The 27307-nt window shown below is 49.7% G+C and overlaps 1 protein-coding gene and 2 long non-coding RNA genes across 18 annotated transcripts in view; 1 reads left to right on the top strand and 2 right to left on the bottom strand.

Annotated features, from left to right (window-relative positions):
- epb41l2 (erythrocyte membrane protein band 4.1 like 2) overlaps window positions 1–27307 on the bottom strand; it is a 66708-nt gene that overhangs the window by 5049 nt on the left and 34352 nt on the right. For 5 of the 16 annotated variants that reach the window (XM_077016564.1, XM_077016566.1, XM_077016562.1 and 2 more), the window contains exons 6-21: window positions 26980–27022; window positions 24839–24914; window positions 23435–23653; window positions 21651–21738; window positions 19389–19541; window positions 19032–19129; window positions 15120–15292; window positions 13602–13711; window positions 10654–10728; window positions 9894–9953; window positions 7164–7322; window positions 3430–3546; window positions 2801–2854; window positions 1853–2449; window positions 391–519; window positions 80–178 (exon numbers count right to left, since the gene is read on the bottom strand). In XM_077016564.1, coding sequence (XP_076872679.1) covers window positions 80–178; window positions 391–519; window positions 1853–2449; window positions 2801–2854; window positions 3430–3546; window positions 7164–7322; window positions 9894–9953; window positions 10654–10728; window positions 13602–13711; window positions 15120–15292; window positions 19032–19129; window positions 19389–19541; window positions 21651–21738; window positions 23435–23653; window positions 24839–24914; window positions 26980–27022 — 2250 coding nt within the window. Of the gene's footprint in view, window positions 1–79; window positions 179–390; window positions 520–1852; window positions 2450–2800; window positions 2855–3429; window positions 3547–7163; window positions 7323–9893; window positions 9954–10509; window positions 10546–10653; window positions 10729–13601; window positions 13712–15119; window positions 15293–19031; window positions 19130–19388; window positions 19542–21650; window positions 21739–23434; window positions 23654–24838; window positions 24915–26979; window positions 27023–27307 lie in introns of all 16 variants that reach the window. The other 11 variants (XM_077016568.1, XM_077016567.1, XM_077016577.1 and 8 more) reach the window with 11 other exon arrangements.
- Window positions 15288–27307, top strand: part of LOC143522755 (uncharacterized) — a 12983-nt gene continuing 963 nt past the window's right edge. Inside the window, exon 1 of the long non-coding RNA XR_013133124.1 lies at window positions 15288–15461. This is a non-coding gene — a long non-coding RNA (uncharacterized LOC143522755). The remainder of the gene's footprint in view (window positions 15462–27307) is intronic.
- Window positions 17347–19025, bottom strand: LOC143522754 (uncharacterized). Its single transcript, XR_013133123.1, has 2 exons — window positions 17925–19025; window positions 17347–17625 (listed from the first exon to the last, which is right to left on the bottom strand). It is a non-coding gene; the product is annotated as an uncharacterized LOC143522754 (long non-coding RNA).

Genomic DNA, 27307 nt, shown 5'->3' with positions numbered 1-27307 from the left:
ATCTAATGCTGGTGAACCAATCAACTGCAAAGTAGCGATGGTGAAGGTGTGGGTTGTCATGAGAACCCCAGTGTGTTACCTTGGTGATGTGTGTAGTTGTAGTTGTGCATAGAGACTCTGAGGTGATGGTGTGGGCTGTCATGAGAACACCAGGCTCTCCGTCTCCATTACCATCCTGCTGCCAAACAGCAGACAATAAACATACAATCACAACAATCACACTAAATGAACTGTAAACATGCCCAACCACAGCAGAAGCTACAATCCAAACACACTTTAACTGTCACTATATAACTTACAAGGGCTTGAAGACACTCAAGAATGGAAAACAACAGTTGTGACAGCTGGTGAGTGTATCTGATTGGCTTAGAAGCACTAAAGGGGCAGTACCTGGGCAGCCTCGTACGTGATGGTCTTGGTCTCCGTGTGAACGATGGGCACCTCCTTGGTGGTGATCTCCGTCTTCTGAGCAGCAAACGTGTCCGAAATAGTCACCATTTCCGTTTTCACCACTGGAGGCTACAGACCAGAGGTAGATGATTACGGACACTCACCCGACACACACGGTCACCCCAACCCTCACCACAGATCAGAGATGACGACAGTCATGCCTCAAAAACACAGACAATGGCGAAACAAACCTTTAGGTCTTCAGAACATGCAAATTAAATCAGTGCATGCACACTTTCACAGGGAGATGATAAGTCAGTGTGAATGGTGGTAATCTTTAGGAAGGCAATGCCACTTTCAAGTGTTCACGTTCTGTGCTGTGTGTTGCAGCTCTGGTGTCTGTGCTGGGTGTGTGTGCTGCAGCTCTGGTGTCTGTGCTGGGTGTGTGTGCTGCAGCTCTGGTCTCTGTGCTGGGTGTGTGTGCTGCAGCTCTGGTCTCTGTGCTGAGTGTGTGTGTGCTGCAGCTCTGGTCTCTGTGCTGAGTGTGTGTGTGCTGCAGCTCTGGTGTCTGTGCTGCGTGTGTGTGTGTTGCAGCTCTGGTCTCTGTGCTGCGTGTGTGTGTGTTGCAGCTCTGGTCTCTGTGCTGCGTGTGTGTGTGTTGCAGCTCTGGTCTCTGTGCTGGGTGTGTGTGTGCTGCAGCTCTGGTCTCTGTGCTGGGTGTGTGTGCTGCAGCTCTGGTCTCTGTGCTGGGTGTGTGTTGCAGCTCTGGTCTCTGTGCTGTTCTCCAGGCTGAAACAGCAGGACATGTTCACCCCCTGCAGTCGCCCTGAGTTATTCGACCCATCTTAGTGGGTCATGTGTACACAAACACAACATGCAAAACGCACAGCACAAAGCATGAACACACAATATCAACAACGCACAACAGCCACACAACATGCACTGTGCAATTGCTCCAGGTCACGCCTTAAGCTACACATGCTAGCGCTCATCACCACACAACTAGACAGCACACAAACGTCTCACTGTTCGTGGGTGCGTTCTACATTGTGAATGTGTGTACAAATGAATAAAAGTAAAATCCTAAAGAAAAAAGATGGCCAATAAGATGGTAGGGATGAAGTCTGAACAGAAGGGGAGGGTTAGAGTTAGCTACTGAGAACGCTGCCCACCAGAAGCATGCGGGTGCACTTAAACGGTTCCCCACAGGAGGGTGCTAAGCACACTACATTCACAACGCCTAATGCTAAACTCCTACCCATTACTGAGCACGTTTTCTGTGGTTTTTCTTCCGGTAAAAAATGTGAGCGGAAAAGAGAAAAACGGGAAGGAGAAGGAGAGAGAGATCTGTTCTCCAGCAGCAGGATGGAGGGATGATTGAGGAGGAGGAGGAGGAGAGAGATGCACAGTGGCGTAGTCGGCCATTTTTGCAAGCTACGGTTCGGGGATTTCGGCCAATTACCTCTGAGCAACAGATCACCTGTGGCGCACGCTCTCCATCCACATGAGACGTGTCACCATTGACAACACATGGCTCCTCCTCTTCAGTGCAGAGAGTGGGAGGAGTTTCACGGTCATGGGAATGGCCATTGGGTGCTTTATCAGGAATAACCAACACTTTATCTCCAGATTCTTCCTCTTCGTGTTGCTGGGCAACTGTTTGCTCCTCCCTCTGCACTGCTGCAGACGCGGGCTCGGCTGTAACATCCTCTCTGATTGGATGCTGTTCTTGATTAGTGGGCGTGGTGTCCCGGTTTAGCTCCACCTCTTGCTCCTCCTCCTCAGGATCTTCTCTAATGAGGTGGGCGGAGTCTGTGGAGACTGACAGCTGAGGGTGATACTCCGCCTCCTCTTCACTCTCGCTGTCCGAGGACGCGCTCCTCTCGTCCTTCGCTTCTGGAGCTCGTTCTGTTGCCGTGGCGTCAGCGGCCGGCCCCTCGGAGATGGAGTTCTTGGACCGGGCCGCTTTGATGACCTCCTCAATAACAACAGTCTCCTCCACAACCTCCACCACCTCCAGCTGGCCGTTCAGCCCTGAACTCTGTTCATCCTCTGTGCTCTACAACGGACAACAAAACAATAAACAAAGCAGGGGTGAACGAAAAACAAAAACATAACGACCACACACACACACACAAAAAGCAAAACAACTTAAGACTAAACACTGACTGTATGGAAAAAACACATAAGCAACACAGCAGAACTAATGAGGAATGAAATGAAAACAGGAGATGGAAGAATGAATGAAGAGATGGAATGAATGAATGAGAGAGAGAGAGAGAGAGAGAACGGATGGTCGGAGGCGTGGGCTTCTGAACTGGAATGAGAAGTGCTGGTGTTAGGTGTGAGGCTGGGTCTGTGGGGGTGAGTTAGGTCGGTGTTAGGTCGGTGTTTAGTAGGCTGACACCACCTTGCTGAGGTCTCTGCTGTCAGACAGGGCACTCTCGAGACGGGTGGGGCTTTTCTGTGGAACATAAAGGTAACCATAGGCAACTGTCACTCAAACACTCCCTACTAATAGGTAACAGAGTATTAACACAGGAAATACAGAAAAGACAGAATACAGAGGGTTAAACCAGCAAATCAGCGAAAAGAACACTCACGCACACTCGAACACAGTAAGGAAGTAGTGAAAGCATTTACACACACACACACACACACACACACACACACACACATAAAGCAGAGGATATTCAGACAAAACATTTACATCTGAAGTTTATGGCCAGTCTGATTCCTTTAAATATTTTTCAGTTTATAAAACAGACAGTAGACTTCAGCTAAACTATACAGTCCACTAGCTGGTATTATAATTAGTCATGTTTGAAACTAACATGAGGTTGAATGTAATAGCTTGGTGCTCATATGGTAAACATACAAAAAAAGAGGGGATCATGTGGACTAGTGAGTCCAGACTCAATAGCAACTAAAATGGTGTGTGGGACAAATACATAATAATGCCAGATCTGGACATGAACGTCTGATCAAGGAAAAAGATAACACAGAAGGAGCATGTTTTATGGGCTCAGTGGGGAGCACCTCGGAGACGGCTGAAAGGGCGCTCTCTGGTGGAGAAGCAGCAGTACTGCGAGCGTCCGCAAGGACAGAGAAACAGGCTTTACTCAAAAACAGAGAGGCGAGCTCCTCTTCTAAACTCTACAGGGTTTTACAGAGACAGAAGGACGGGTGGGTGGAGAAGAAGCAGGAGAGATAGACATACAGATGAAGAGAGAGAGAGAGAGAGAGAGAGAGAGAGAAACTTACATCAGGTAGAACAAAGACAAAACAAAGAATAACAATACACAGGTGGAGACAGTGGTTATAACCTTAATAAGCATACAGGAAGACCTGTATAAACATGCAGGAAAAGACTGGTTATAACCTTTATAAAAATACAGGAAAAGACTGGTTATAACCTTTATAAAAATACAGGAAGAGAAAGTGGCTATAACCTCTCCAAACATAAATTATGAGACAACAGTCACAACCTTTATAAACATGCAGGAAGAGACTGGTTATAACCTTTATAAACATGCAGGAAGATACTTGTATAACCTTTATAAACATACAGGAAGAGACTGGTTATAACCTTTATAAACATGCAGGAAGAGACTTGTAGTATAACCTTTATAAACATGCAGGAAGAGACTTGTAGTATAACCTTTATAAACATGCAGGAAGAGACTTTTATAACCTTTATAAACATACAGGAGGAGACTTGTTATAACCTTTATAAAAACACACTGCAAGCTCATGTTCACACTGCAAGCTCAAAGTGCTCAGTCCTGATCTACAGCTGCAGAAGCTTTATTTTATTTTTACACTGGACTGTTCACATTATGCATGTACGAGTGGCTGATGTGTGACAACAGTCTGAACAGGTCCTGCTCCTGAGTCGACCCTCCACCCACCCCGCCCGTCGGCCCTCACACGCAGAAGAGCCTCCACCCACCCCGCCCGTCGGCCCTCACACGCAGAAGAGCCTCCACCCACCCCACCCGTCCGCCCTCACACGCAGAAGACCCTCCACCCACCCCGCCCGTCAAACCCTCACACGCAGAACAGACTCCACTCACCCCGCCCGTCTGCCCTCACACGCAGAAGAGCCTCCACCCACCCCACCCGTCTGCCCTCACACGCAGAAGAGCCTCCACCCACCCCACCCGTCCGCCCTCACACGCAGAAGACCCTCCACCCACCCCGCCCGTCTGCCCTCACACGCAGAACAGACTCCACCCACCCCACCCGTCTGCCCTCACACGCAGAACAGACTCCACCCACCCCGCCCGTCCGCCCTCACACGCAGAAGACCCTCCACCCACCCCGCCCGTCAAACCCTCACACGCAGAACAGACTCCACCCACCCCGCCCGTCTGCCCTCACACACAGAAGAGCCTCCACCCACCCCACCCATCCGCCCTCACACGCAGAAGACCCTCCACCCACCCCACCCGTCCGCCCTCACACGCAGAAGACCCTCCACCCACCCCGCCCGTCTGCCCTCACACGCAGAACAGACTCCACCCACCCCACCCGTCTGCCCTCACACGCAGAAAAGACTCCACCCACCCCGCCCGTCTGCCCTCACACGCAGAACAGACTCCACCCACCCCGCCCGTCTGCCCTCACACGCAGAACAGACTCCACCCACCCCACCCGTCTGCCCTCACACGCAGAACAGACTCCACCCACCCCACCCGTCTGCCCTCACGCGCAGAACAGACTCCACCCACCCCACCCGTCCGCCCTCACGCGCAGAAGAGCCTCCACCCACCCTACCCATCCCGACTTTTTCCAAGAGGGTTAATGTTCAATTCTGGCTCAACCTCTCAAACCATCGTATGAATGAAGGAACCACGACTGCTCCTTACCTTACAGGTAACGTGTGCTTCCCCAAATCTATTCCAAGTAAAGAAGCTTCAAATATCTACAAAGGTCCAAACTAAAAATTTTAAGGGGAGGTGCATTTTGTAAGCTCTGGAGCACAACGGATTTATGGTATTGTGAAACTGAAGGCCAATGTCATGTTGGTGTACTGGAGTTTCAGCCTTTATCAGGTCAGAAGCACAAGAGGTTCACGGTAACAGACTCTCAAAACGCAGGTGAATTCCAAACTTAAAATGTTCAGACTGAGGTCACAGTGCCACACTGGGTTATTAGAACTGAAAACGTCAGATTAAGTGGTGTGTTTAACTGTACACACTACTGTAAAAAAAAGCATTATCACACTTAAAGGAGAAAGCAGATAAAAGTGTTTGAGTCACTTTTACCTACAGTGTGAATGTAGCCTGTAACACCATAAAAGTCCCAGAAACAAATAACAGAGAGAGTAGGAGATCACGTCTCTGTGAAGCAGGTTTAAACGCGTGGGAAACCCACACACATTAAAGGTGCCAGGGAACAAATATGTAGAGGGAACTTAACAGAAGGAATAAGAACAAAAAAGGTCTGTATGTGTATACACACACACACACACACACACACACACACACACACACACACACACACACGGCAGCCAGCCAGCTTTTGACTGCAATCCTAGAGGGGAGCAGACCCCAAGTGTAGGGGTGAGAGGTGAAGTGAAGGACCCTCACAACAACGCAGAGGAGAGTGGAGGAGGAGGAGAGGAGGAGGAGGAGAGGGGAGAGGAGGAGGAGGAGAGTGGAGGAGGAGGAGAGTGGAGGAGGAGGAGAGTGGAGGAGGAGGAGGAGGAGAAGGAGGAGGAGGAGAGGGGAGGAGGAGAGGGGAGGAGGAGGAGGAGGAGAGGGGAGGAGGAGAGGGGAGGAGGAGAGAGGAGGAGGAGAAGGAGGAGGAGAGGGGAGGAGGAGAGGGGAGGAGGAGAGGGGAGGAGGAGGAGAAGGAGGAGGAGGAGGAGAGGGGAGGAGAAGGAGAGGAGGAGGAGAGGGGAGGAGGAGGAGGAGAGGGGAGGAGGAGAGGGGAGGAGGAGAGGGGAGGAGGAGGAGGAGGAGGAGGAGGAGGAGGAGGAGGAGGAGGAGAGGGGAGGAGGAGGAGGAGAGGGGAGGAGGAGGAGGAGGAGGAGAGGGGAGGAGGAGGAGGAGGAGGAGGAGAAGGAGGAGGAGGAGAGGGGAGGAGGAGAAGGAGGACCTTCTAAAGGGTCCATCACCCGTGAGCACAGAAACAATGAACAGAGGAGAACCGTGTGGGTTATACTGGTGTTTACATCCCAGTGACAAAAAGACCTGTTACACACACGCACGCGAGCGCGTGCGCGCACACACACACACACACACACACACACACACACACACACACACACACACACACACACAATAACAGGCACTGAATATCACCGTCGAGAAGCAACAGGACAGAGACAAACAAAAACAAAATAGAACAAAATGTGAAAAAACAAATGAACAGCAAAGATATGCAATCATAAGAGAACAAAGCAAAATAAAAAAAATCATTCTGCACAAAAGTTCAGAGAATCAGGAAAAACTGCATTCATAACACAACTCAGAAGGACCAATCAGACTGGTACGGTTTACACCACAGGAAATCAAGCAACCAATCAGATTGGCACGGTGCTCACAGAACAACAAAAGCTTTGAAAGTCGGTCATATTTTTCTGCTGATCTCAGACCAGTTCTACAACCGTCTGTCAGCAGGCGGTGAAGAAAGACAGAGCAACAGACAGAACGAGGAAGAGAGAAAAAGAGAGAGAGAGAGGGGGGGGGGGTCGGAGAGAGTTCATGCAGGTGTTGCAGCCCACAGGGCCTGCAGAGTGGATCCCGGCGCACAAGCACACGTACCCCTTGGGCCAGCTGACGCAGGCTGGTTGCGGGACTGCCCGTCAGGCGCTTATCCCACTGATTGGCCCGAGGCTCTGGGGCCGCCTCCATAAAACTGCGCTTTAGTTCGCTAATGCTAGCCTGATGCTTCAAAACCTCCTCCTGAGTCTTATCCAGGTCCTAGCACCACAGCACCCAGGGGGAGAAGGGAGAGGGGCCAACATCCGGGAGGGGAGGGGGGGCAACATCCAGGAGGGGAGGGAGGGAGGGAGGGGCCAACATCCAGGGGGGGAGGGGGGGCAATATCCAGGAGGGGAGGGGGGGGGGCAACATCCAGGAGGGGAGGGAGGGAGGGAGGGGGAACCAACATCCAGGAGGGGAGGGAGGGAGGGAGGGGCAACATCCAGGAGGGGAGGGGGGGGGGCAACATCCAGGAGGGGAGGGAGGGAGGGGGAACCAACATCCAGGAGGGGAGGGAGGGGCAACATCCAGGAGGGGAGGGGGGGGGGGCAACATCCAGGAGGGGAGGGAGGGGGGGGCAACATCCAGGAGGGGAGGGTGGGAGGGGGGGGGGCAACATCCAGGAGGGGAGGGTGGGAGGGGGGGGACACGACCACCAACATCCAGGTGGGGTGGGTCAACATCCAGGAGGGGAGGGGTGGGTCAACCAACATCCAGGAGGGGAGGGGGTGGGTCAACCAACATCCAGGAGGGGAGGGGGGGGAAACCAACATCCAGGAGGGGAGGGGGGGGAAACCAACATCCAGGAGGGGAGGGGGGGGAAACCAACATCCAGGAGGGGAGGGGGGGGGAAACCAACATCCAGGAGGGGAGGGGGGGGAAACCAACATCCAGGAGGGGAGGGGGGGGAAACCAACATCCAGGAGGGGAGGGGGGGGAAACCAACATCCAGGAGGGGAGGGGGGGGGAAACCAACATCCAGGAGGGGAGGGGGGGAAACCAACATCCAGGAGGGGAGGGAAACCAACATCCAGGAGGGGAGGGGGGGGAAACCAACATCCAGGAGGGGAGGGGGAGAAACCAACATCCAGGAGGGGAGGGGGGGGAAACCAACATCCAGGAGGGGAGGGGGGGAAACCAACATCCAGGGCATTAGTTTGAAAAATCCACAGTTATGGAGTATTGTGCATGCCAAGCCTCACTGCTGATGTACTAAAAACAAAGGGGGGGGGGTTGCTCTCCAACACTGCTACAGAGCAGAGCAGGAAGTGTGTGTGCAGTGTGAAGGCCTCACAACACAGAGGACTTCCGGAACTCCTATAAGGTCTAGAAATAGAACGAGTGGAATGACTGGGCCAGTTAAACGCCATGGCAACAGGTGTGCCAATTAAAGCATGCCCAGTCTCCCACCGTACAATTATTCTCATTAAAACCCAATGAAGCAGGAGAAAGAGCCGGTGTAGGGGGGCTGAAGGGACGTGTACGTGTTCGTGTGTGAGCGCAGCAGTGAGACGAGGCTTACAGGGTTTTTCTGTCTGTATCGCTGTAGAGTTGTCAAACTACAGCACCTCAGTATTAACACACAAACACACACACACTGTAGCTAGAGAGAGCAGGATCACACACACCTGTCCTGCAAACCCAATGCTGAGGCCCTGTGTCTGTTCTACTGTGGGAACTGTGTGCTATTCCCAATGCACAATACCACGGACACTAAACAGTTCACCTTGCACTACCCAACAGCTCAGGTTAAGCCACTTTTAAAATGAGGAATATCCTTTTCTCCCAGACACAGGGAACAGCTGTGTGTGTGTGTGTGTTTGTGTCATACTGAGCAGTTTTCTTTCTGGGTCAGTAAAGTTTAGTCTTTAAACCAAAACATATGTGATCAGAACAAAAATTACCCAGAGCATTCAAAGCAGAAAACCAGAAAGTCTGGTGTTGTTAGAGGTATTAGTCCAAAACAACAAAATTGATAAACAGGCAAACAAAATTTCAATCCATAACTTTTTTTTTTTTTTTTTTAACACCAAACACTCAAGTATATAGACATGTCAATGAGCAGTACATGCAGAACACCCCAAACCCCACCACACACAGGTCATACACACACACAGGTCACACACAGGTCACACACACACAGGTCACACACACACACACACACACAGGTCACACACACACACACACAGGTCACACACACACACACAGGTCACACACACACACACAGGTCACACACACACACACACACAGGTCACACACACACAGGTCATACACACACACACACGGGTCATACACACACACACACGGGTCATACACACACACACACACACACACAGGTCATACACACACACACACACAGGTCATACACACACACACACACAGGTCATACACACACACACACACGGGTCATACACACACACACACACGGGTCATACACACACGGGTCATACACACAGGTCATACACACACGGGTCATACACACACAGGTCATACACACACACACACAGGTCATACACACACACACACAGGTCATACACACACACACACAGGTCATACACACACACACACACAGGTCATACACACACACAGGTCATACACACACACACAGGTCATACACACACACACACAGGTCATACACACACGTCATACACTCCCCCTACAGCCCAAATGGATGAGAGTGAAAGGCAGGCAGGCAGGATAGCCAGAGAAAACAGCCCAGGGTTTAGAGAGCGATTCTGATTGGTTATTATTCTTTTTTGATTGATAGTCCCCAATCATGGTGATACGAACCTCCAGCATTAGATTGCTATGTCTGACATATATATTCTCTCCCTGCACTCTCAGCTTCCTCTGCAGAATCAGAACACACACACAAATCAGTGCAAAAGGAACAAACAAAAAACAAACCAAAAGGCCCTTTAGCATGAAAATAAAGAACACAGGCAAAAGGAAATCGAGCGAAAGCCCAAACTCGACACCGGTCCAAACCTTCCAGTACAGAACCACCAGAGACCGTTCACATGCAAACTAGGACATGTAGAGATGGTTGGATGAGCACGGCAGAAGCGCCAGACCCGGGAGGACATTCCAATGGAGCAGTTAGCGTAACGGGTTTGACTGATCCGTGATCAGTGAGGGTTTGGACAGGTTGAGCACAGGAACTGCATCACTCATCACAGTATAGTAGAGCACAAGAATAAACAACAAATAAATAAATGATCAAAAACAATCAGACTCAAAAGAAATCAAAATAATCAAATGATCGAACCAAGAAAGACGCAAACCCCCCCCACTGATTTCCGTTTGACACAATATGCAAATCACATCAAACTGAAAAGCGTTCAATGACAAAAAATAATAATAATAAAAAAAAAAAATCAAATGATTCAACAATTGGCATGTTAACCTTTATTTGTGCGGAATCACGTCCAGCGTTCCTCGTCTGTTAGCGTGATTGGAGTGGGGGAAAAGGACGTTAGTTTTAAACATTTAACTCTTGGAAAGTGTTTTCATTGGGTAGAAAAGGTGCAAACTGGGAACGTTAGCAGACCTCCAAGGCAGGCTCAGCAGGTACTGCAGATGCCGCCCCCTCGCCAGGCTCCGCCCCTTCCTCCACCTGTGGACTCTGATTGGTGGAATAATGGACGAATTATCAGAGGGAAAAGAAAAGATGAAATGGATGACGGGAAGGTCAGTTTCCTTAGAGTACGTGCTAAACATGAGCGGCCATGAGGAGAGGGTCCCTAGCTCAGGGATTGGCTGGTCACAGTATCAAGGGGCGGGGCAGGATAACGCAGTGCACATGCTCATTGGTGTCCACATGCAGTGAGGCGGTTTTCTGTGCACGTGTTATTTTGTCCCCCCTGCTGAGATTGGGTGTAAGACTACAAAAAAAACCACCTGAAAATGTGGGCGATTAGCGAGTAGAGCATCCGTCTGTGCTCACGTTTAAAATAATAAAGCACTGATAAGGGCAGCGATTACCCAGGGGACACAGCGTAAGTTGAAACGGAGCAATCTAGAAGCGAGGCATTCAAAGAGGAGTCTGTCCTCAGCTCTCGCTGAAAGGGCCTGAAGCTGGCGTGGGCGCTGTGGAGCCCCGCCCCCTAGGGCCCCGCCCCCTCAGTTCACGGCTGGAGGCATCAGGGGACTGGCGGCCCGGGGAATACGGACAGACTCCCTTCTGGAATGCTGGGAAACTGAGTTTAAGAGGCGGATAGGGAAGAAAGCTCTTGTTTTACGCAGAAAGGGGGGGGGGGGGCATACAAGAGGAAGAGCAGGGTGTGTGCGGCGCGGGGGGGGGGTGGGGGGTGTTAGGCTCGTATACGGGCAGGCAAGGGCAACAGGGAGTTTTAGGCAGCGGGGGTCACACATGTCCTCCGGAGAGGTCGTGTCCGCGGCGACCTGCGCGGGCCAGATGTGGGCGTTTGCCGTGAGCTCCAGGTAGCAGAGCGACACGGCCAGCGGCAGCACCAGAGCGAGGGAGAGCGCCAGCGAGTGGCAGGCGGAGAGAAAGACGGCAAACATGAAGAAGAAGGAGGGCAGGAGGGAGGGGGGGGGAGAGGGGCAGGCAGCGCTGCAGGGGGGCGGGCAGCAGGGCGGCGCACTCGCCCACGCACAGCAGGCCCAGCGAGCCGTCCCGCTCCAGCAGCTGCACGGACTTGGCCACGGGGGAGGCCCGGGGGCGGCAGGGTCCGACAGGGTCGGCGGGGCAGCCCACGGGAGCGGCGGGCAGGGGCGGGACCGGGGGCGGGGAACATGACGGACGCTCTCTCGCAGGGCAGAGTGGCGTAGTCGACAAACTGGGCGGGGGCGTCGGCCGGCTGGGGCAACGCCTCGGGCTCGGGGTCAAGGGGGAGGTCGGGCTCGTCCTCGGAGATATCGGACGGGATGTCGAGCTCGGAGATGGTGTCGAGGGTCGGGGGCAGGGAGGAGAGGGAGGAGAGGGAGGAGCAGGAAGGAGAGAAGGGGAACATGAAGAGAGACTGAAGGAGCCCAGTGAAGACCCCCCACAAAGACCGTGAGGAGGGGCGGCAAACCCGAAGCGAAGGAATCGGGACACGCAGGAACGAAAGAGTGGAAGAGGGGATAAAAGAGAGATGTGCATGATGGAAAATAAAGACAGTACAGGAAGAAGCGGTGGCCAGGAAAAGAGGAGAGAGAGAGAAACACAACGTTAGTCAGTGAGACAGTTTAAGGTCATAGATCGCAGTGCAGCAGAGAGGATTGTGGGGGGGGGGCAAGAAAGGAGTGATGGCTCAGTGTAGAGAAGCAGCAGGAATGCATGTGTATAAGTGTGTGTGTGTGTGTGTGTGTGTGTGTGTGTGTGTGTGTGTGTGTGTGTGTGGCCCTCATCACTCTGCGCGATACACACTTCAGCTTAGCAGTGTTGCAGTACAAGAACACGAGCACTTAAACACTGACATTAACCAGTGACAGCTGCCTTTACTAACATTTATGACTCAAACACACCAACAAGATTTTAAGTCTTAAAATGTATAAGACGGAAATCTTTCAATTAAGAATGCTGGTGTGTTTGGCACAACACAACGTGACCTAGTGCTGTGAACACAGAGCACTTCAGATATTACCAGCCTGACAAGGTAAAACAAGCACTCTAGCCACTGAATTTGAACACATTTTGGCACAAACAGCTGAAATGTTACACAAATAATTACAGCAGTATGTTTGTGTGTGAACCAGGTTGTTTTGCTGAACTTTAAACAGCAGTAACTGCTGGGAAACCATGCATAAACGGTTTTCGAAAACAGCTTTTAAAAAAGTGACAGAGAGAGCACAAGCATGAATTTGAGAGAGAGAGAGAGAGAGAGAGAGAGAGAGAGAGAGAGAGAGAGAGGGAGAGGGAGGGAGAGAGAGGGGGTGGCAGGAGAGAAAGTAAGAGGTGAGAAAGGACTCGGACACGGGAGGGTTAGGTTAACGCTAACCCAGTGCTAGCATGGCTGTCCTTGATCAGAGCTTGCTGAGGGGGGTAGAGGGGGGGCGGGGCTTCTTCCCCTGCCTTAATCAAACCCCGCCCTCCCCACGCCCCGCCCTCCCCTGCCTTAATCAAACCCCGCCCTCCCCACGCCGGGTCAGTGGTGCCAACTCACTCTGCTGGCTCTTTGGCCACTCTGAGAGGGCCGGGCGGGCCAGAACCCCCAGTTCTGAGTCACCTCGGGCGCCGGCTGGACTGCGTGGGGGTCTCGTGTACACAATAAACAATGGGGCCTCTCTGAAGGGCCGTGCTCTCAATCGCCACGAGGCCACCGCAGAGTCCGAGTGAAGACGAGGCGTTTGAGAGCGGCCTGTCCGAACTCATTCAGGGTATCACGTTTAAACTACACATCCCAGCACCACGTACTCACACATGACATCACTGGAGTAAACAGGTTATTATAGAGAATCGGAAACACACACAGACTGCTTCAATCCACAGGACGTTCCCACGACCCTAAAGAGCTGCGTGCGGGGAGGAAGAGCACAGTTAGTCTTCCTCACCTTAGAATCGGAAGACAGCTCCAGGGCGGAGTCTCGGCCATTATCGCCAGCCCCCAGAGTGTGAGCGGAGTCCAGCAGGTGGGCGTGGTCACTCACGCTCACCGCTGGCGCTACGGGACAGAGAAACGCAGCAAGATCAGAAGGTGGAGCTTCAACTCAACATGAAGGAAACGTGTCTGATGAAAATACACCCTCCAGCACAAAACACAGACTACATGAACATATTTCAGCACATTTCATTTGCTTCATCAACCAAATGATCTCATTTGCATCTTTGATTGGGATCTGTTAAAACGAGGGCCGAAATACTGACTGATATGAACTGTGCATCTCACTAGCTTCATGCACCACCAGCACCCTCCCACTGGAGAAGCAGCCGCTCCATTTCAACAAGCTGCACCCAGACTAAACATTCCCACTTGTTTCGCTACAGCGAACATCACGTATTGGGCTTTGAGCAGCTGTTTCGGGTCATATACTCCAGCTCGGAAATGGGCCACGGGGCACTTTTACAAACGCCCACTAGGGGACAGTGTGGGACTAGGAACAGCGACCAACTTACACACACAAACCACCAAATCCACACACACACCTGGGGCGTACAGAATCTCCCAGCCACACTCCAGCCATCACTGAGTCCTGCAACATGTCCGCCTTCAACCCACATTAGCCCTGATGTCCTGTACACCAATAACCACGGGACTGGGGGCGCTTGTGCGTGAGACCAGCCCAGAAAGAGTTACTACACTCCAGAGAGAGAGAGAGAGAGAGAGGGGGGGGGGGGGGGCACCGTCTTGCACAGCCCACCAGTCATCCTCCACTCCTCCGTCTCCATTATCATCCCCCTCTCCTTCAGTCTCTCTCTCTATCATCACACTCCTGTCTTTCTGAATATCATCCCTCTCTCCTTCAGTCTCTCTACCATCATACCCCACATACCCCCTCTCCCCACTATCATCCCTCACTGTTTCTCTCTCTCCACTGTCATCCCCCACTTCTTTCATTCCTCTGTCACTGTCTCTCAGGCCAAAGACAGGAAACAGATGGCCCTTCCATTTCCTGTGTCTGTTCAAAACAGAGGAAAAAAGACAATGCAGATACACACAGTGCCTCGTTTTCTCAAACCCCTTCAAGAAAAGAAGAGATGCACGATTTGTCTTTAAAAATGTTGAAACATACTGTTGGTTATATGAATGTGTAGCAACCATGCACACACACGCGCACACGCGCACACACACACACACACACACACACACACACACCCAGCCCAAATACACTGCAGTTGGGCTGAATAATGTTCTGCAAATAACAAGGTGAAACTGCAGACTCAGGCACCTGCATGTGTGTGTGTGTGTGTGTGTGTGTGTGTGAGTGAGTGAGTGCACGTGAGTGTGTGGGTGTGTGTACTTGGAGCAGTAAGAAAAGCACTGAGAGGAGAAGCAGATGTGCTCTCTGTGACGGTGATGATGATCAATGCGCTCACACACACCCACACACACAGAGTGGGTGGTGTAGTACCTCCGTCCAGGCTGCGTGAGCTGCGTTTGCTGGAGGTTCTCTGGAAGTAGGGTGGAGGGCGGTGGATGAGGGCGCTGGCCTGGCGCGTCTGGGCCTGCGTGCGGCCGCTGTAGCGGAACTTGGAGCCCAGCGTCAGGAACTTTGACTTGGCGGGCTGCTCCGGGCTCGTCAACCTTCCTCAAAAAAGACAACAGCGTCAGGGCTGGAGGCAGTTTACTCCGTCACCCACGGTTTGGCCCAGATAAGACCAACAGATGAAACCATGTGTGTGTGTGTGCTTCTGAAGCGCCTGGTCTACACACCCACGTGTACACAGTTCTGCAGCACGTGAGAGGCTCACAGGTAAGAATCAGACTCTCAGTGTAAGGCCTGATCTCAGATCAGTTTATGGTCCAGCGATCATGGCCCTTTAACTCTCAGTGTAAGGCCTGATCTCAGATCAGTTTATGGTTCAGCGATCATGGCCCTTTAACTCTCAGTGTAAGGCCTGATCTCAGATCAGTTTATGGTCCAGTGATCATGGCCCTTTAACTCAGTTTGAACAAAGGCTTTGTTTCATCTTCTGGGTGTTGCATATTACAGTAACGCCAAACGGGGAAAAAAAAGTTAGACTGAAGAACCATCTGAACTCGTCACTGCTGTAATGCGAGACGTGTGTCTGAGAGAGAGATGATGATAAACGTGAGCAGAAGGAAGGAAGGAGTGAAGGATACACGGCCAGTAATGGATAAAGAGAAAGAGCCCCAGAGTGAGAGAGTCCCAGACAGAGAGTGTTTGATAACTGGTGTGTTTGGGTTGGTTGGACAGTGTGATTCTTCTGGCTCTGGTCTCTAGCAGTCAGAGCCAAGCAAAACACAAACAGATGAAAGTGTGCACACACTAGGGCTGTACGATTAATTGCATTTGCGATAATTTCGCGATTTTTAAAAACGCGATTGTCTAATCGCACAGGCTGCGATTTAAACTGGTCACGTGACTTGGGAGCGAGCCGAGCCGAGGACGAACGGAGCAAACCCGAGCAGGAGGCAGGGAGGTGGAGAAGTGAAGTTAACACAGCGCACTTTAACTTGTTGCACAATGGCTTCAGGCTCGACAGAAGCTGACACAACTGAAAGTCTAATACCAAAGAGGGGCAGCACATAAGTTGTGTGAAATTACTTTGGCTTTTAAAAGATGCTGCTCATCGTCAGGTACTGTGTAAAACGTGCCTTGCTACTGTCGCTACGACGCGAGGAAACACTACAAACCTTCTTCAGCATTAAAAAAAAAAAAAAAACACCACAAAGCCTCATATTTGTAAGGCTAAAATGCCAACGATCAGTGCTGCATCTTCAAATACGCAAAAGTGTTTCTCTGCGCTTATACAACTTTAGTATGCGGTGAGCAGCGAAATACCGTAAAATCACGCATATAGGCGCAATAAGATTTAAAGCGCGGATGAATCGCAAAAGCGCGCATAGCTTGACCGCGGTCCAGCCGACAGGGTTCACTGACCGAATCGTTTAAAAGTGTAACTCCTTATGGATGTAATTCGAAGCGGCACGCTGAAATAACTCGGGCAGTAACGGAGTTCATAGTGAAAGACATGATGTCCGTTAATGTAGTGAACAATCCCGGCTTCATGGCTTTGTTAAACACACTGGATATGCGCTACCAAATGCCCTCACGCACATATTTTAGCCAAGTTGCTATACCTGCAGGCATTGAGCGTCTTAGACTAAAAAGTTAGTTCGCTCTGGCGCCAACCACAGGCGATCGATCGATCACGATATAATAATAATACTTAAATTTAGTCCATTTTACACATTTATTATAAATAATAAAACAATGAAATAATAAATCACTCTGGCAGAGGAAACCTCTGGATCTGGCTAGTGTATGGCTGCAGTAACCAGGATGTGTGTAATGGCGCATTTCCACTAGGGCCTGCTTGGCGCGGTACGGTTCGGTACGGGTCGATTCGCAACGGAACGGTACGGTCGCGTTGTGTTTCCATTACAATGGTGAACCACCCCAATGTGGGTGGAGTCGCTGTTGGCGCGCGGGTTGTAGTGTCGTGACATCATTTGTATACGACCACAACACCGGTCGACGCCCCTTAACACATAGCATTATTGTATCTTATTTATCTTTATCTTCATTATTGTATGTGGTTGCTCTAATTATTGATAATAATTTGGTATTACTCAAACAGGCTGAACACACCCTGCATAAAAAGCATCAGTCATACAATCAAATGAAATCAAACTTTATTATGAAATATAGATATTTAAAGTACAACATATGTAAATAATATAGTTATAGTTTTAAAAAAGTGCAAAAAGCAAATATATACGTATAGCTTTATATGAAATAAATATTTATAGTACTACAAGCAACATTTTGTGTGCTTTTACTGGCGTCTGTCTCGCATGGTGTTCACAAGTTCGCCAAGCACCCCGAGGAAAGCCCGGTTGAAGGAAACATTTTCCGCCAACTCCGCTCGCCTCGTCAGTGGAAGGGGAATCTTGAACGTAAAAAATAACAAATATTAAACACAAGCATTCCCGTGAAAGCAACAACAATATAGCGTAACTGCACAAAATGTGTAGCACGTCATCGCTGCTCATGCTGTGTTTATGGCTACAGCTAACTAGCAACTAGCAAGGCTAAGAGCTAGCTATTGTACAGTAGTGACTGTGGTGGTAACATTAACTACAAACACAGCTCTAAATTCCTGCGTTTACAATAGATGCGTTCATATTACGTTCATATTACATCTTTTACGAGCCTAGTAGTAAAACTGTGAAATCACAATACACTCACCATTCTCCGTGGCCTCCAGCACCGACAATGTCCAGCACGTTTTCTCTTCCGTTACTGGCTGGCCGGTGACCGTATATGACATCCATTTGCTGGAACCATTTCCAGTCTTTGCGGTTTGCTCCGCTGCATCCGTTATGGTCCTTCACCGCCCGGTAATCGCGTTAAGCTTTTTTAGCTTGGACCGACCGGCACTGCTGAACGGACCGCTGGTAGCCATGAGTGGCCATTAGCGCGGAAACCTCGCTAAAAACCTTTACATTTCTAGTGGCCCCGTCCAGTTCGCCCTGGATTTTTTGATCGCTGATTATTAACAGAAAGGTTTGTACCTCAGCGTTTGACCAGGGAACAGACTTCGCTCCTTGGGTTTTAAAAATGGCTGAGGAGTCCATAGCATAGCGGAGGAGTCGCTCTCCTGACGCAACCTGTGACGACACTCCCTGGCCAATCAGTGTCATGCTGTTCCTCCACGTCACAGAACTGTACCGCTTCGGAACGGTTAGAACCTCGAGCGAGTCGGTACGAAAAAAGTACCCAAAGGGGCCGGCTCACAGGGTACTGGTACTAATGGAAACACTCACAAACCGTCGCGAATCGAACCGTACCGCGCCAAGCAGGCCCTAGTGGAAATGCGCCATAAGTGATTGGTGTGGACTCTGAGCCCGACCTGCCCCCCTCTCATTGGCTGAGCATGCGGTGTCCCAGTTTTCGGGCCTTGATTGGCTCCACGGTCACGATGACTCCACCAATCAGAACATGGGAGCCCTACAACGGACAGCCACTTCTGAACAACTGGCCTAGACGTCTATGGGTGTCTGGGGGATTATGACAGTGCTGTGTGTGTGCAGTAAACAGTTTAACTGTGTGTGTGTGTGTGTGTGTGTGTGTGTGTGTGTGTGTGTGTGTGTGTGTGAGGATTAGAGTACGAAGATAGTCCTCCCCTTCCCATTACACTGTGTGTGACAGATTGCGCAAACACACCAGAAACCCCCAGGGAAGACCACACACACCCACAGTCACAAACACACGCCCACCCGCCCCACAGACACCGCCCCAGACACGCCCCACAGACACCCCCCCCGTGGGGCCGCAGAAGTGTGTGGGGTTCACCTGAAAAACGTATGATGTTCCACGCAGACTTTCCAAACCCGCTTGGCAGCGCGATGGTTGGGAAGCTTAAAGCCCACTGTGCTTTCAAACTGCTCCGCCTAACACACACACACACACACACACACAGGCATTCAAGCGTGTACACATAGATGAACTTTATCTTTCAAGACCTTGAGACTGTGGAATTCTTTAAGTCTTAATTGAAGTCACGTGAAGGAACTGGTGTAGGCAGGTTGTACACTTCTGGACACACTGGTGTTGCCATAACAACTGGAAACGTGCAACACTTTGAGGCCCGACAGCACATCTGAATTCTTCTGAGGAAAAACCTCTGGGTGCTTGTGTGTGTGTGTGTACCTCTCCAGGTCTGATCTTGATGTAGAAGTTGCAGCGTTTGTAGGAGATCTTGAGGATCTTGGGCCAGGCGAAGCGGTTTATCCGCAGACGATCCTTATAGATCAGCAGTCCGTTAGCACACACACCCAGCATGATGTCCACGCCCTCAGAGTCCTGACACACACACACACACACACACACAGTAAAGCACAGGTGTCAAACTCAAGTCCCGCGGGCCAAATGCCGCGTCATTTTATGTGGCCCGGGAGAGCTTAAAAAGCCAAATTGTCCAAAAAAGAAAAAAAAAAAAGTGAGCAAAAACTACATTTCCCACAATTATGTTACCCGCGAAGTGACGGCATCTCGACACTGCAGTGTTTCCATATCGATGCGATTTTCCCAATAAGTGTAATTGGAAATACAAATAATGATCCCAAAATGTCCAGGAAGAGAAACATCGATGCAGATAGAAGGGTGTTTCAAGAAAGGTGGGAAAGCGATGTTTGCGCTTCAAGGAGAAAAACGGGTACGAAGCGGTGGCAGTTGTCAAAGAGTACAATATATGTCGGCATTTTGTGACCAAACACAGAGCCATCAAGAAAAACTACGAATTGTCAAAGAATTAAAAAGCAAACTACGATCACAACAGAATGTGTTCACAACCACAAACGAAATGGCAGTAAAAGCTGCTTTGTTTTGGCTAAAGAAACCGCTGCGCTTCGGTCTTTTTCGGAGGGAGCATTTTTGAAGCACAATCTCTATTTTCACAGTAATTGGATATTTCAAGTTTTGAACAAAGTAAATATGATATATTTGATAAATTTTTCTTTATTCACTTGGATAGTTTGATCGTTGATTGATGGAGTAATGTGGGTTTCATAACCTAACAAATTTAAAGGATTTATGTTATAATAACAGCAACAAGCAAACTTTTTTTTATATTTACGCAAATATATCTGTAATATTTGTCATTTGAATAAGTAATTAATTCAGATGTATTTAACATTAAGGAGTAGGTACATTTATAAGTTACATATGGCCCTCCGTGTGTAACGATTATGCTGATGTGGCCCGTGGTGAAAATGAGTTTGACAGCCCTGGTGTAAAGCCTTTCCTGCTGGTGTGCTGGGGGGAGACTGGAATATCTGGACCCCAGAGAGCGGCAGGACTCATTAACGTCTGGACCCCAGAGACAAACCCAAATGACCCAATTCCCCACCACGTCACACTCATCCCAATTAAAGCACTCACACACACAGTCCTGCACACACGCACACACACACACACACAGTGCTGCACACACACACACACACACAGTGCTGCACACACACACACACACAGTGCTGCACACACACACACACACAGTGCTGCACACACACACACACACAGTCCTGCACACACACACACACACAGTCCTGCACATACACTCGCAACACCCAGAGACAAGCAGATGGACCAAATCCTGTCAGCAACAGCATGTGCATTAATGAGGGGGAGGAGCCTTGGTCAGGATCATGTGATCAAATGCATGAGATACGCCTGGCTCTGCAAGACAAGCACAGGAGAACATCTGTAGGCACCAGAAACACGGGGCGCTGTTCTGTACAGGTCAGCACTTCTCCACACCTGGTGCTGAGCTGAATCAGGTATGGGAGGGAGAGAGGGAGAGAGGGAGAGAGAGAGATGGAGGGAGCGAGAACGTCTGAAGTTCAAGCAGCTCTCCTGATGAACAGGGTATCGTCAGACTGTGAGGAGTCCAAGAGGAGACCCAGTATGAGAGAACAAACTGCTCACAGACCTCCAACGTTGCCTTGAGCCCCAACACCCCCCCCACACATACACGCCATGTTTGAGCCCCAACACCCCCCCCACACATACACGCCATGTTTGAGCCCCAACACCCCCCCACACATACACGCCATGTTTGAGCCCCAACACCCCCCCACACACATACACGCCATGTTTGAGCCCCAACACCACCCCCACACACATACACGCCATGTTTGAGCCCCAACACCCCCCCCACACACATACACGCCATGTTTGAGCCCCAACACCCCCCCACACACATACACACCATGTTTGAGCCCCAACACCACCCCCACACACACACCATGTTTGTACAGCTGACCAAGATCATTTGGTACAGAGGAATCGTCAGGTCTTAATTTTCCACCAGAGTTTCTTCCAATCACTAAACCCTCTGTCAGAACATCAAAGCACCTTTCTTCAACCAAACAGAAGTGTGTGTGTGTGTGTGTGTGTAATAGTAGAGGGGCGTACCTTTGCGTGATGCAGATCAACTCCATACATGGAGAGCTTCTTGGCGTTTTCCAAGAACTGAATATCAGCTTGGGCTGGAGTCATTCCCCTACACACACCAGCAAATCACAGCAGCATTAATCATCTATGGACAAACACACATTTGGTCACAACAGTTGAAATCTCCAAGTCTTCTGGTCTTTGCTAGAGGAACGTTTAAATATCGTGTCCGTTGACGGAGGACTGAGGACTGCTTTAACTGCAGTTAACCCCTCTGTGTGTAGTGGAAAGATCCAACATAGGCCATGACTAACGTATATTTGAAGAGTTTGGTTCCAAAACGCTATAAATCCATTTTGATCAATTTGAGTAAAAATGTGTTTTCTTTAGCAAGAAAGTGGTAGGCTGAAAACCACTGTTTTCTGTTTCAAACTTTCAAATACCATACTAAGGCTAAAAAAACACAAACAAATCAAATCAAGATTTTAATATTTAAAGATTTATTTAAAAAAAACAATTCGTTTTTTCGCAAAACGCAATAAATCCATGCCATGTTTTTTTCAAAATGTCTTGTATATCCTTTGGCATCAATAGAATATTTTTTTTGACTGAAAATGTGCAAAATACAATATCAAATAACTGTAAATTTTACATCTTAATATAATAGTTTGACCATTGGGCCTAAAAACACAAATTTCAAAACATTTCATTAACGAACAAGACATCGTCACGCTACAGCCCCGAACCCCTCCCTTCGAGCGTGTGTTAATGTTGTCTGTGTCTTTATATGTACGTCCGTTGGTGTGTGTGTGTTCACTTGTCTCGTTAAGACTAATGTGTTTCACGCGGTGCTTGTTAGGCTACGTGTATAAGTGTGTGTGTTTGTATCGTTTGGTGCTCGTCTTTAACGTGTGTGTTAAACCGTGTCAGCACGCCGTGAGCGTGTACTGTGCAGTGTATTCTACTGGTGTTATGATGCGCCGTGAGCGTTTACTGTTCAGTGTGACTGACAGCTGTTTCAAGACGCCGTGAGTGTGTCTAGCGTCAAGCTCAATAAACGTCGCCTTTGAACGCACCTCGTCTTTGCATCCTCGCCTCCCTCGCACCCGTTACAGACATAAATAGTAAAATAGTATAACTATTAACATAAATAGTATAACTGCTATACGAACAGGCTCCTCTATACTATCAAAACCGTTCATTTTCGCGGATTTTGAGAGTGAAAACGAGATATATTTTAACAAAGTAGGCTACAAGAAATGCCGGGCGGCTCAACAGGTCGCGTTCTATGGTGTTTCCATATGTGGTGGTGCGCTGTGATTGGATGAGTGGAGATGTGGCGTTCTGCGGGAAATCAGGAGTGGCGTTTGTTGCATTTTGGAAGGAAAGAGAGAAAGTAGGGCAGTATTACACGGCCGATGTGGCGTTTTGATCAAAATTTAATATTGGCTTTTCAAGAGCGGTCACATACCATTCTGATTCTGGCTCTAACTTTTTTTTTTAATGGCGTTTATCGCGTTTTGGAACCAAACTCTTCATTTGTTCAGCAAATATTAATGCGTTTTGCTTGTGCAAAAAACATTTGCAGAATGGATGACGAGTCTCCATATTGAGTGTGAGTGTGTGTGTGTGTAGTGTTTACGAGAACTATACTGGTTGGGCCCGATTATGTTGTTAATGGCTGCCTCCCTTATCTACTGAAGAGAGAGAGAGTGTGTGTGTGTGTGTGTGTGTGTGTGTGTGTGTGTGTGTGTGTGTGTGTGTGTGTAGGGTGGGTGTATGTGTAGGGTGGGGTTCAGTCCTACTTGTGGGATTTGTGAAGCTCTGCCACCTTCACCTCCAGCTCCTTGGTTTGGGTGGGGGCAAACTGGAAGTCGGAGATGTAGTCCAGCCGGTGCTCGTCTGGGTCATGGTCGCCCAGCTCCGCCTGCAGGGTGTAGGAGCCCAGCAGGGCATGGGTCACGAACGAACAGGGCAGACGTCCTGAGGAGATGTCCTGTCTGAGCTGCAGACACAGCAGATACCTGGGGAGACGGAGTGAGAGAGAGAGGGAGGGAGAGAGAGAATGGGGTGGGGAGAGTTGATATGAATACCATGACACACTCCATGAAGGAGGGTGTAGGTAGATTGGTGGATGGGTGTCCGTGTATAATCAAGAGATGTAGCTCAAATTCTGTTCTATGTTGGACTTAAATATGATGTAATGCAGAGAAGCTCTCGCCATTCAATGTGAGCTGTGGTGTCTGTGGTATTGATCACAGCAAACTAAGGGCCGCGATACGGGGTGTTTGTACAAACTAAGGGCCGCGATACGGGGTGTTTGTACAAACTAAGGGCCGCGATACGGGGTGTTTGTACAAACTAAGGGCCGCGATACGGGGTGTTTGTACAAACTAAGGGCCGCGATACGGGGTGTTTGTACAAACTAAGGGCCGCGATACGGGGTGTTTGTACAAACTAAGGGCCGCGATACGGGGTGTTTGTACAAACTAAGGGCCGCGATACGGGGTGTTTGTACAAACTAAGGGCCGCGATACGGGGTGTTTGTACAAACTAAGGGCCGCGATACGGGGTGTTTGTACAAACTAAGGGCCGCGATACGGGGTGTTTGTACAAACTAAGGGCCGCGATACGGGGTGTTTGTACAAACTAAGGGCCGCGATACGGGGTGTTTGTACAAACTAAGGGCCGCGATACGGGGTGTTTGTACAAACTAAGGGCCGCGATACGGGGTGTTTGTACAAACTAAGGGCCGCGATACGGGGTGTTTGTACAAACTAAGGGCCGCGATACGGGGTGTTTGTACAAACTAAGGGCCGCGATACGGGGTGTTTGTACAAACTAAGGGCCGCGATACGGGGTGTTTGTACAAACTAAGGGCCGCGATACGGGGTGTTTGTACAAACTAAGGGCCGTGATACAGGGTGTTTGTACAAACTTAGGGCTGTAATACAGGGTGTTTGTACAAACTTAGGGCTGTAATACAGGTGTTTGTACAAACTTAGGGCTGTAATACAGGTGTTTGTACAAACTTAGGGCTGTAATACAGGTGTTTGTACAAACATGATGGTGTTCTGCAGTGTGCTGAAGGAAATTAACCTTCAGTTTAATGATTGGCTGCATATTCAAATGTCAAATAAAAACTCAGGATCTTAAAAACACCTTCCCAACACATGCACAGGTAAATGTTTAACTGTGTGTGTGTGTACCTGGTAATATCCTCCATCAGTTGGGAGGGGTCTGGTGGGTAAAATTTCACATTGAAGGCAAACTGCCATTGAGAATCTAAAGAGAAATGACAAGAGAAGGCTGGAGACCGAACTGCTCAACACCACCGACGTTAATGAGACCACCAGCTGAACTGGTCAACACCACCAAACATTTGCGACATTTAGCAAACATGTAATCAGTGATTTACAAAACTGCTTCATCTCTCTCCCACACACACACACACACACACACACACACACACACACACACACACACACACACACACACACAGTGGATTTCTTTCCTACACAGGTTGTGTAGCATTTGGAACCACATGGTACAACAAACGTGAGAAAATCATAAAAAAACACAGAAAACAGCTGAAAGTGATTCAGATAAGTGTCTCATTTGGCCTACGTCACCCCTCCATCTGCTGGTCTGTTACCAACGGACTAACCAGATTAGACCCATCCCAGATTAGGGATTACATGACCTGGCCCTACGCCATACCCCATCATCCCTCTCCCTGCTGGAGCGAGGAGGGTGGAAGGGAAACCATGTGACCAGTCACCTGATGTGCAGGTGAGGCGTCTGAAGGGCAGGTGTTCACTCTGATCTGGGTACACGGGCTGGTCCTCTCTACCTCACACACCAGTACAACCACGCTGTGGTGGGGCAGGGCAGCTCTTTACAGCTCTGAGGGCAGATACTCAACTACTGTGACTGAGGAGGTGCCCCACACACACACACACACACACACACACACACACACACACACACACACACACACACACACACACACACACACACACACACACACACACACACACACACACACACACACGGGGTGCACAACAGCACAACAATGTGTCCCTTCACAAAAATTCAATTCTGTGTTTAGCTCTGTATGCAGAATTTCTGTGAGGATTCTTGTGTGATTGTTTTTGAGAGTGAGAGAGAGAGAAATTTGAGAGGAATGTAACAATTTACCACAAAAGCCAGAACTCCCAGATCACCTTAACAGTGGCCATATTGTGGCTGGATCCCACTGGCCATCTTGTGGGGAGAGGGAGAAGGAGCGAAACAGACAGACAGACAGAGAGAGAGAGAGAGAGAGAGAAAGAGAGAGATAGATGAGCGAGTGTGAGAGACGGAGAGAATGTTACGGATGTTGAGAAGAGAATGTTAGATAATGAGAAATAATGGACAGAAAATGGAAAATAGAGTAAGGGAAGAGAGAGAGAGAGAGAGACACACACACACACACACACACACACACACACACACACAGAGGGGGACAGTAGAGCAGCCTGGAAAGTATGTCAGGCAGCCGAGTGTGAGTGTATGAGAACTCCATCCCACCCAGACAGAGTCCGGCTCCCAGCGGGTCGAGCCAGCCAGCGCTCCTCAACATCCAGCGCTCCAGAGGCAGCCAGCAGGAATGAACTCCACGGGGGGATTGTGGAAACAAGGTCACGAGTCTACCCCAACTCTACCTCAGAGCATGACGTGCCCACATTTTTACACTGGTTATTTCTGATTTCTTTATTTTTGGAGATGCGAAGGTTCATGTTGAGTCTGACTCACAAGGGACAGAGCCCCCCCCTCCTGTCCTCTCAGTGGACCCCCCAGGGTTAACTCACCCCCTCGTCCACCAGCCACATGCGTGGGACTGCCGTAAAGGCTACAGTTGTGTGTGTGTGTGTGTGCGCAGTCCTATGATTTGCCTGGGCTGAGGTTTTAACTTTATCTACGGGTGAGCTGTCATTTGGCACAAAAATGTGGTCCTTTTGCGCTTCTCAGACAGTGCAGAAGCGTGCACACACACACACACACACACACACACACACACACACACACACACACACACACACACACACACACACACACACACACACACACACACACACAGTGAGGAAACTTGATCTGGAGGATGACTTCATGACAAGGTGATTTTCTCCTCTGAACAACTCCAGTCCATGTTTGTGCACCCACACACACACACACACACACCCGGGGATGTGTGTGCGCGTCTAAAACAGGTCACAGCAAACATTCACTCAACTCCATCTGAATGAGCCAGCAGCTGTAAATCAGGTGGGAGTGTAACGTGCTCAATGATGAGAGAAACAACACTTACTGCGGATCTGACGTTTGATCTCCTTAGTGGGATCCAGCCAGCACTGGGGGGGAGGGAGAGAGAGAGACAGAGAGAGAGAGAGAGGGGGGGGGGGGGGGGGGCAACAGTTTAACTGCTGGGATAATGGTTAATAAAAATATTTTACTGTGCCATTAGATGGGAAAAGCAGGACCCGGAAACCTATTGGTGCCGGGGTTAAAACAACCTTTGACTCCTTCATGTTCTGAAATGTTTGGGTTGGACTCTGGGAAGGAGCCAACTCGGCAGCCAGCGTACATTGCTCAAATTCCTCTGAAGAGGGACAAAACGTACGACTGTGGTGCTGTCC

This window comes from Brachyhypopomus gauderio, chromosome 9 (genome assembly GCF_052324685.1).
Source record: "Brachyhypopomus gauderio isolate BG-103 chromosome 9, BGAUD_0.2, whole genome shotgun sequence".
Lineage (NCBI taxonomy): Eukaryota > Metazoa > Chordata > Actinopteri > Gymnotiformes > Hypopomidae > Brachyhypopomus > Brachyhypopomus gauderio.
Note: the sequence above shows the minus strand (reverse complement) of the source record. Positions and strands in the feature narration are given on the sequence as shown.